This window comes from Balaenoptera ricei, chromosome 13, assembly GCF_028023285.1.
Source record: "Balaenoptera ricei isolate mBalRic1 chromosome 13, mBalRic1.hap2, whole genome shotgun sequence".
Lineage (NCBI taxonomy): Eukaryota > Metazoa > Chordata > Mammalia > Artiodactyla > Balaenopteridae > Balaenoptera > Balaenoptera ricei.
The window spans coordinates 26196717-26207964 of record NC_082651.1 but is presented as its reverse complement, the minus strand read 5'-3'; the positions used below and the strand labels follow the sequence as shown (position 1 = coordinate 26207964).

Below are 11248 nucleotides of genomic sequence, written 5' to 3'. Positions count from 1 at the left end.
AAGGAGCAATAAGGGGAAGTGCAATGAGATACAGAGAGTTGTGATATTAGCTTGAATTGGACACTGACTTGGGTTATTACTTGGAGGAGAATTTTAACTAGTTTATTTGCAAACAGTGCACATTGGTAGAATGGAAAAGGAACATCTTTCCTTCCCAGATATAAGTCCAGAATCCAGGATTTATCCTGATGGGCTAATGAAATTAACTGTTGTTTAGTTGTTTGTCACAGTTCTTAATGGTCAAAAGAGTGCCTTCACTGTAGTTCTTGGCAAGACATAGGGAAATTAAAATTTAAGGCACTGAAAATTCGGATGCAGTAATCTCAAAGTGTATGGTTGTCCACTTCAAATACTTTCAATAGCCTTCTTATCCAATTATAAAAGCATACATATTCATTATGAATTTAAAAAATACACAGAAGCACAGAGTAAAATTAAAATCACTTGCCTACAGATAATCACTATTAATAATTAAGAGTAGATTCTTTCAATATTTTTACTGTGTATTAATAAACAAACACAAATTGAGGAAAATATGATTATACTATATTTATTTTTTCTGTAACCTCTTTTCACTAATACATAACGAAATTTCTTTCCAAAGACATTACATATTCTTTTCAATATCATTTATAGTTCGTTTAAGTAAGTAATTTATTTAATCCACCTCTTATTGTTAAGGAGTTAGCCTTCCTTTTCCTAAATTCTCCACTATTATTAACAGTGCTATAATGCATATAATTTGATCAATCTCCAAATGTTTACTGAGTGCTTAGCATATGTCAAACCTTGTACATAGCTGAATATAAATATAGCAGAAAGGCTTAGTTCTTACTCTCATAAAAGTTAGTCTAGTTATTATTTAGATACAGTTAATAACCAGGCAAACCAACAAGTACAGGTGTTTTGTGGTTTCCCATGGAAAGCAGTATCAACCGACACCTAGAATTGGTTCAGATGTCAAGACTGACGAAGCTGCAAGTACCAAGGGGGTATGAGAAGGTTTATTATTTATGTAACGGACATTCTAAGGAGAGCAGAGCAGGTGCAAGCTGGTCTAGATAGGTTGAGTGAAGCAGAACTTTCTAGTGGCCAGGAGGTAAGGACTTGTGAGGTTTGAACCTCCTCCTGGTACAGGACAGGAAGGACAGAGCAGTCAGGGAAGAGCGGTGGGAGACTGAAAGCTGTCAAAGGTCAAACATCAAAAAAGGTGCATGTCTGAGGATGCCAAGAACACACAATGGGAAAAGGACAATCTCTTCATTAAATGGTGTTGGTAAAACTGGATATGCATATGCAAAAGAGTGAAAATGGACCCTATCTTACATGTCTCACAGAAATTAACTTGAAATAGATAAAAGACTTAAATGCAAGACCCGAAACTGTAAAACTCTTAGGACAAAATACAAGGGAAAATATCTTGACACTGGTCTTGACAATGATTTCTTGGATAAGACACCAGAAACTTAGGCCACAGAACTAAAATAAAATGGGACTACATTAAACTAAAGAGCAAAGAAAAGTTCAAAGTTGTTGAGAGAGACTAGATATTAATTGTTCTCACCACAAAAAAGAAATGATAATTATGTGATGTGATAGCCAACAGTATGGTAGTGATTATTGTAATATTACAATATATAAATGTATCAAACAAATATGTCATACATCTTAAACTTACACAGTGTTATATGTCAATTATATCTCAATAAAAAAAAGAGGTGTCAGTATCTTTATTGCAATAGGTAATAACAAACTGAAGAAATGTTATGAAGATAAACAGTAATTTAAAGGACAGGTTTGGGTTTTTTTGTTTAATTAATTAATTAAATTTTATTGAAGTATAGTTGATTTACAATGTTGTGTTAGTTTCAGGTGTACAGCAAAGTGATTCAGTTATAAATACGTATATATCTTTTTTTCAGATTCTTTTTCCTTTTAGGTTATCACAAAATATTGTGTATAGTTCTCTATGCTATGCAGTAGGTCTTTATTGCTTATCTATTTTATATATAGTAGTGTGTATATGTTAATCCCAAACTCCTAATTTATCCCTCCTTCTCCCTTTCCCCTTTGGTAACCATAACTTTATTTTCCATATCTGTTTGTATGATATTGTTTTGTATATAAATTCATTAGCATCATTTTTTTAAGATTCCACGTATAAGCGATATCATATGATATTTGTCTTTCAATGTCTGACTTAATTCACTTAGTATGATAATATCTACGTCCACCCACGTCTCTACAGATGATCCAGTTTTGTTCCTTTTTATGGCTGAACAATATTCCATTGTATAGAGGTACCACATCTCCTTTATCCATTCATCTGTTGATGGGCATTTAGGTTGCTCTCATGTCCTAGCTATTATAAATAGTGCTGCAATGAACATTGAGGTACATATGTCTTTTTGAATTATGGTTTTCTCAGGGTATATGTCCAGTAGTGGGATTGCTGGGTCATAAAGTTGTTCTATTTTTAGTTTTTTGAGGAACTTCCATACTGTTCTCCATAGTGGCTGTACCAATTATATTACCACCAACAGTGTAGGAGGGTTCCCTTTTCTCCACACCATCTCCAGCATTTATTGTTTGTAGATTTTTTGATGATGACCGTTCTAACAGGTGTGAGATGATACCTCATTGTAGTTTTCATTTGCATTTCTCTAATAATTAGCAATATTGAGCATGTTTAATGTGCCTATTGGCCATTTGGAGAAATGTTTATTTATGTCTTCTGCCTGTTTTTGATTGGGTTGTTTGCTTTTTTGACATTGAGCTGTATGAGCTGTTTGTATATTTTGGAGATTAATCCCTTGTTGGTCACATCATTTGCAAATATTTTCTCCGATTCTATAGGTTATCTTTTTGTTTTGTTTATGGTTTCCTTTACCGTGAAAAAGCTTTTAAGTTTAATTAGGTCCCATTAGTTTATTTTTGTTTTTAGTTCCATTACTCTAGGAGATGAATCCAAAAAAATATTGCTGCAATTTATGTCACAGTGTATTGCCTATACTTTCCTCTAGGAATTTTATAGTATCCAGTCTTACATTTAAGTCTTTAATCCATTTTGAGTTTATTTTTATGTATGGTGTTAGTGAATGTTCTAATTTCATTCTTTTACATGTAGCTGTCCATTTTTCCCAGGACCACTTATTGAGGAAACTGTCTTCTCTCCCTTTCATAGTCTTGCCTCCTTTGTCATAGATTAACTGACCATAGGTGCATAGGTTTATTTCTGGGCTTCCTATCCTGTTCCATTGATTTTTGTGTCTGTTTTTGTGCCAGTACCATACTGTTTTGATTACTGTAACTTTGTAGTATAGTCTGAAGTCAGGGAACCTGATTCCTCCAGCTCTGTTTTCCTTTCTCAAGATTGCCTTGGCTGTTTGGGGTCTTTGTGTTTCCATACAAATGTTTAACTTTTTTTTCTAGCTCTGTGTAAGATTGCCTTGAGTAATTTACTCATTTTGACAATATTGATTCTTCCAATTCAAGACCATGGTATATCTTTCCATCTCCTTGTGTAATCTTCTGTTTCTTTCATCAGTGTCTTATAGTTGTAGGAGTACAGGTTTTTTGTTTCCTGAGGTAGATTTATTCCTAGGTATTTTATTTTTTTGATGCAATGGTAAATGGAATGCTTCCCTAATTTCTCTTTCTGATCTTTTGTTGTTAATATATAGAAATGCAACAGATTTATGTGTAATAATTTTGTATTCTACTACTTTACTGAATTCATTGATGAGCTTTAGTAGTTTTCTGGTAGCATCTTTAGGATTTTCTGTATATAGTATTATGCCATCTTCAAACAGTGACAGTTTTGCTTCTTCATTTCCAGTTTGGATTCCTTTTCTTTTTCTTCTCTGATTGCTCTGGCTAGGATTTTGATTTCTGTCAATTTGATTACTATGTGTCTCAGCATGTTCCTCTTTGGGTTCATCCTGTATGGGAGTCTCTGTGCTTTCTGGACTTGGGTGACCATTTCTTTTTCCATGTTGGGGAATTTTTCAGCTCTTATCTCTTCAAATATTTTCTCTGGCCCTTTCTCTCTCTTTTCCTTCTGGGACCCCTATAATGCAAATGATGGTGCACTTGACATTGTACCAGAGGTCTCTTCTTTTAATTCTTTTTCTTTATTCTGTTCTATGACTGATTTCCACCACTCTGTCTTCCAGCTCACTTTTCCATTCTTCTGCCTCATTTATTCTGCTACTGATTCCTTCTAGTGTGTTTTTCATTTCAGTTATTGTATTCTTCAACTCTGTTTGATTGTTCTTTATATTTTGTAACTCTTTGTTAAAAGCTTCTGTAAATTTTCACTCCATGCATACATTCTTTTCCCGAGTTCTTGGATCATCTTTATGATCCTTACTCTGAACTTTTTCTCAGATAGACTGCCTAACTCCATGTCACTTAGTTTTTCTTCTGGGGTTTTATCTTGTTCTTTTTTATGGGACATATTCCCCTGCCATCTCATTTTGTCTAAATTTATTTATATTTTTATGCATGGGGAAGGTTAGTTATGTTTCTTGACTTTGGAGAAGTGGCCCTCTGTAGGGGATATCCTATGTGTCCCAGAAGTACACTCCCCTCTTGTCACCCAAAGGTAAGTTCTAATCTGTGTTTGTGGACTCAGTTCCACAGGCTGCTGGTTCATAGTTTTTTGCTTCTAGTGTCTGTCCTCTGGTTGGTGAGGCTGGTCTAGAGCCTTGTACAGGCTTCCTGGTAGGAGGGGCAGGTGCCTGCCCACTGGTGGGTGGAGCTGGGTTTTGGCACTCTTGTGGGCAGGGCCATGTACAGGGACATGCCTAGAGGTGGCTATGGTCTCTGGAAGTCTTTTGGTCACCTGTCTGCTAATGGGTGGGTCTGTTTTCTCTCCTTGTTGTTTGTTTGGCCTGAGGCATCACAGCACTGGAGCCTGCAGGCTGTTGGGTGGGGCCAGGTCTTGGTGCCAAAGTGGCAATCTCCAAGAAAGCTCACACTGATGAATATTTCCTGGGATATCTGCCACCAGTGTCCTTTTCCACACAGTGAGCCACAGCTGACCTCTGCCTCACCAGGAGACCCTCCAAGAGAAGCAGGTAAGCCTGGCCCAGGATCCCATTGAGTCACTGCTTTTGCCCTGGGTGCTGGTGTGCATGAGACCTTGTGTGTGCCCTCTGAGATTGGAGTCTCTGTTTCCCCCAGTTCTGTGGAGCTCCCTGCTGGCCTTCAAAGTCAAATGCTCTGGGGGCTCCTCCTCCTGTTGCCAGACATCCAGGCTGGGGACGTCAGAACTAACTCCTATGGGAGAACTTCTGAATGTAATTGTTCTCCAGTTTGTGGGTCACCCACTCGTGAGGTATGTAATTTGATTATATTGTGAGTGCACCCCTCCTACTGTCTCGTTGGGTTTCTTTTTTATGTCTTTGTATGTAGAATATCTTTTTTTGGTAGGTTCCAGTATTTTTTATCAATGGTTGTTCAGCAGTTAGTTGTGATTTTGTTGTACTCTTGAGAGGAGGTGAGCTTAGGGTCCTTCTACTCTGCCATCTTGTCTCTCCCCAGAGGAGGGGTTCTGAAGTATTTAGATTGGAGTCAGGGAGGGCTATTCTGAGGGATGACATACAAATTGAGAACTTAAGAGTGAGAAGAAGCCAATCAGATGAAGTGCTGGGGGAGTAGCCTGTGAAAGAAAAAGTGTGACAGTGACAAATAGCCTATTATGTCCAAGGAAGGTCATGAAAGAGAGGGAGAGACTGTATTGTAGGGGCCAAGCATGGCAGAAGGGAGAATAGTTGAGAAGTTATTCCAATAATCCAGGAGAGATATGGTGGTGGTTTGGTCTGGAGGGATGGCAGTGAAGATGAAGTGAAGTGTATGTTTAAAAAGATACCTAGGAAGTAAATAATCAGAGCATTGTGGCTGAATGGAGAGAATGAGTAGAAAATTCCCAAGTAATTTCAAGCCTTGAACAGCGGGGTAGGGGTTGGTGCCATTTACTGTGATGAGTTTAGCAGTGGAGGCAAAAGATTTGGAAGGGGAGTGGGTGGCAGTGTTTGGGTGTGGGATGGATTTAGAAGTTTGGTTTTTGACAAGTTAGCTTTGATTGGCTTGTGAGGTATCAGTGTGGAGATGGTGTATTAGTCAGTGGTTCTTCAGAGAAACAGAACCAATAAGAGACATACAGATATATAAAAGGAGATTTATTATAGGAATTGGCTCATGTAGTTATGGCAGCCGAAAAGTCCCAAGATCTACTGTTTGCAAACTGGAGAATCAGGAAATCCAGTGGTATAATTTGGTCTGAGTCCGAAGGTGTAAATCCCAATATGAGTTTGAAAACCCAAGAATCGGAACACTGATGTCTGAGAGTAAGAGAAGACGGATATCACAGGTCAGACTTAGAGAGAGAGTTGCTTTTCCTCCAGCTTTTTGTTCTATTTCAGGCCCATTGGATTGGAGGATGTCCACCCACATTGCAGAGGGCCATATACTTTTCTCAGTTCACCAATTCAAATACTAATCTATTCCAGAAACACTGTCACAGGCACACCCAGAAATAATGTTTCACCAGCTATCTGGGCGTCCTTTAGCTCAGTCAAGGTGACACATAAAATTAACATTACAGATGCCAAATATGTAGTTGGACAAATGAGTCTGAAGTTCAGAGGAGAAGTTTGAGATAGAGAGTAAATTTTCAAGTGGTTAGCACACAGATGACGTTTAAAGTAAGAATTTGGTTAAGACCATCAAGAGAAATGGTGTAGTAATAAAGGTAGGATAAAGAAGAAGGTCCCAGTGAGCAATACAATAAGGAAGTTCCTAGAATAACAGGAATGAAATGAGGGCAGCATGGTGTTATGGAAGCCAGAAAGTGAAGTACAGTAAAGAGAATGAAGGAGATCAACTTTGTTGAATGTCACTGAGATGTCAAATAAGGTAAGACTTTAAAGTGTTTAGTATGTTTTACAACAGGAGGTGACTTTGAACGAGACCTTTTCAGTAATGTAGTGGATGTGAAAGCCAGAGTGGAGTGGGCTGAGGAGGAAATGGGAGGTGAAGAAGAGGAGACAACATATGCAGAGGACTTTTTAAAGAAGTTGTCCTGTGAGAAAGCAGAGAGATTTGGCATTAGATGAAAGGAAATATTGGAAAGAGGGCTTTATATAGATAGTTTGAGTGATCATGGGATAATTCTTGTGGAAGAACTTTTGAGAATATTTATTTTTAGTTCCACAGACTGCCCGAGAGGCTGTCTAGCATAGAGTTTAGAAACTTGGGCTGAGAAGCAGGCTGCCTGAGTTCAAATCCTGGCTCTTCCCCGTAGTGGCTATGTGACAGCCACTGAGTGAGTTACTTAACCTTGCTGTACCTTAATTACTTCCTTTGTAAAATGGGGATAAGATAATAATACCTACCCTATCAGGTTGCTAGGGGATTAAATGGGTGAATACTTGCAAAGTCTTTGGAACAGAGACTAGTGCATAGTACACATTGTATAAAAGTTTGCTGAATGAATAAAATATAAAATGTGGCAAATGGTCATAAGTTGAATTTCTAAGAGACGGATTATGCTTATTTTAAAGGCTTTAGCAATACAAAACTATTTTGTTATTTTAACAAAATAACACCAGCTTGTATTTCATGGGCAACAAATAAGAACTTTAGTTTCTGGACATCATTGCCAACATATTTTAAAATCATTGCATCTTGTAAGGCAAGAAAAATAAAAAAAAGATAGTTCATTGTTATTTAACCAACTGCATTATTTTGATTAATAATTAGACTGAACATTTTTCAAAAGCTTGTTGGCAACCACAATTTTTCCTGAAATAAATTGTCTGCATTTGTCCACTGTTTATTTTTGCTTTAGAGTTTTTTGCTTTTCCATATTGTCTTTAAAGAACTATTAAGGCATCTCTCATGGAACTTGCAATTTTTGAGTACAATGGGAATATGGCAGAGAAAAAGAATGTGAAGCTCACCTCTTTCCACAAACACAGCAAAACTACATCTACATATGGAAAAATACTCATGGAAAAGTAACTAGAAAATGGCAGAATGACTCCTATGCAACCAAGACTATAACAAAGATACACATGTAATTGGGCAGGATGGGAAGAAGAACATTGGATTAGGACCTGTGCCCCTGGGAAGGGACTAAAAGGAAAAGGGAAATCAAATTGGAGGACACCTACCCTGGTGAGTGAACAGGTGGAGCCACAGACTGGGTGTCCCAGTCTTGGGTTCCTACGCATAGGAGACAAACCCCCTTGGCTGCTTGGAGAATGGCTGAGACAGATAGGAAGGCTAGAGAAGCCTAGAATCCACTCATGAGGCATGCACAGGTGCTGGCTTGTCCCCAGACTGAGTGGAAAGAGGTCTGCCCTAGTGGCTGCTACCTTGTTATGCTCCCAAGTCCAAGCCAAGCAAATGCCCCAACCTCGCTCACTCCACACCACAGCTTGGTACTGGATCTAAGGCATCCAGGACCTGGGGAAAACTCTATCTAGGTGTGTAGAGGATACCTAGTGCCTCAGGTCATAGCCCACATGGAGCAACAGCAGCTACTGTTGGTGCTTACTCTAACAGTGCCCCAACGCAGCTCAGACCTCTGGCAGCAGTGCAATCCTTTGAATTCCCACAACTGCCATGCCACACTCCTCAGTCTCAGCCTAGCAAATGCTCAGGCCCCACCCACTACATGCTACAGCCTAGCATTAGACCTGGGGCTGCCATGACAAGAGAAAAGACATGACCATGGCCTGTGTCTGAATGGAGATGCAGATGCTTATACAGGCAGTGCATTGAACCTCTGTGCTTACACAAGTCCCACTTGCTTAAGCATTCCCCTCCATTGGGACAAAGGTCCAAGTTGGGGGGAGAAAGAAAAACACACACAAAGAGTATGGGATCAGCTTGAGCCTGGCCCTCAAAGCTTCTGCTCCAGCAACTTGGGAGAAGACACTGCCCCTGACAGGGTGGTGACACCACTGAGCAGAGAGGAAGTCAGCCTCACACCCTGTGCAGGCTCCAGGTCTTCCATCACAAGCTGCACCCCCTATCAAGGTTATAGCTGGAAAGATGTGACTGGTGTCCACATCAAATCTAGCCCTCTAACCAAAAGGCATTGGGTAAACATAGTCTGCATAAGGATGCTCCAACAAAGAAAATAAAGAGAGATAAACAGTCTACCAAAGAAAGAATTCAAAAAGTTGATAATAAAAATTTAACTGAATTAGGAAAAAGAATTGATCTAAACACAGATCATTTAAACAAGGAATTAGAAAATATAAAATGACTCAGTTAAAAATAGATAATTCAATAACTGAGATAAAAAGCACTCTAGAAACAATGAAGAGCAGATTAAATGACAAAGAATGCATAAGTGATCTGGAAGATAGAATATTGGAAATCAGCTAATCTGAACAGCAGGGAGAAAGACAAATAAAAATAAATAAATAAAAGTAACATGTAAGGTTAATGGCCTAACAATAAACATGCCAACATTTGCATTATAGAGGTTCCAGAATGAGGAGAGAGAGTGGTATCAAAAAGGTATCTGAAGAAATTATGAGTAAATTAAGTCAGACAGAGAAAGACAAATATCATATGATATCATTTATATGTGGAATCTAAGAAAATGGTACAAATGAAATTATTTACAAAACAGAAATAGAGTTACAGATGTAGAAACCAAACTTTGTGGTTACCAAGGGGGAAAGGGGGGGTATAAATTGGGAGATTGGGATTGACATACACAACTATATACAAAATACATAACTAATAGCACAGGGAACTCTACTCAATACTCTGTAATGGACTATATGGGAAAAGAATCGAAAAAAGAGTGGATATATGTATATAATTTACTTTGCTGTACACCTGAAACTAATACAACATTGTAAATCAACTATACTCAAATAAAAATTAATTTAAAAAAGATAAAAAAAGAAATTATGGCTGAAAACTTCCCATGCCTAAAGAAAGAACAGATATCTAGGTACAGAAAGCATAGAGATTCCCAAGCAAGATGAACCCAAACAGAAACATATCAAGACATATCATAATTAAAATAACAAAAGTTAAAGAGGGAATTCTAAAGGCAGCAAGAGAAAAACAAAGAGTCATATACAAGGGAATTCTCATAAGGCTATCAGCTGATTTATTTGCAGAAACTTTGCAGGCCAGAAGGGATTGGCATGATATATTTAAATTGTTTAAAGGGAAAACTGGGCAACCTAAGATACTCTACCCAACAAGATTATCATTCAGAATAGAAGGAGTGCAGCTGTTAGCGCCTACAAAGAAGTTGCACATCTGGTCACTGGAGGGGTGCTGCACTGACAGCAATGGCAGCCGTGGAGTTGGTGGCATGGATGCAGCTCAGAGTGTGGAGCGTCTGGGTCATGCAGGGCCTGGGCTTTGGCTCGGAACCAGCAGACAATCTAGGCTCCAGTGAGGCCACAGTCTGGAATGCTGGAGTAGACTTCAGAAAAAGAGAGCAGGCCAAAGGGGAGCGATACCTCCGAGCTTGTGCTAAAGAACAGCTGGCAGCCTTGAAGAAACACCATGAAAATGAGATCTCTCATCATGTGAAAGAGATTGAGTGCCTGCAGAAAGAAATGGAAGAGCACAAGCAGTTGGTCAAGAAACTAAAGCATCATGATGATGATTAAGTGCACACAGTTCCCTATAGCATGGCTACCTATTATTGCCCACTTCTATTAAACCAGACATAGTTCTGGTTTAATTAATATCTATCTGTGTGTTTCCAACAAATTATAAGAAAGTGCAACAAAGAAACAAAAAGTGGTAACACTGGAAGTAAAATTTGAATCAAATATATATAAATGGATTTATAGAAGAAATAACTGACTGTGGGAATATAGACACTGCTGCTGTTCCAGCAATTCTATATAGATATGCATCCAGAGCAAGTTACTGAGGGCCAACTTACTGATATAAATGAGAAAAGAGGTTATCATAAAAAGGATGAAGATGTCCTAGAGAAAGTGACACTGGGAATAAAACCCTTCACATTAAAGGCACACTCAGAGATTTTTTTTCATGACATGGAAAGTGCAAAGGATAAAATGTTGGAAGATGACCCAAATTTAGAAAGGAGCATAATTTACCAAAGCATAGAGAAGAAACTTACTCTGCAAAATAAGTTATACTATGAGAAGACAAGCAATGTTGAAACTACTCTTGATAAGTTTTTTGCAAAGAAATTAAACACTTTCATTTGCAGTGCTTCTAATGT

At 38.3% G+C, this 11248-nt stretch overlaps 1 protein-coding gene across 1 annotated transcript; it reads left to right on the top strand.

Annotated features, from left to right (window-relative positions):
- The first annotated feature begins 10334 nt into the window (after positions 1–10334).
- LOC132377175 (ATPase inhibitor, mitochondrial-like) lies at positions 10335–10661 on the top strand. The gene has a single exon (XM_059943268.1). The coding sequence runs from the start codon at positions 10335–10337 to the stop codon at positions 10659–10661; it is 327 nt and encodes a 108-aa protein (XP_059799251.1).
- Positions 10662–11248: the final 587 nt, after the last annotated feature.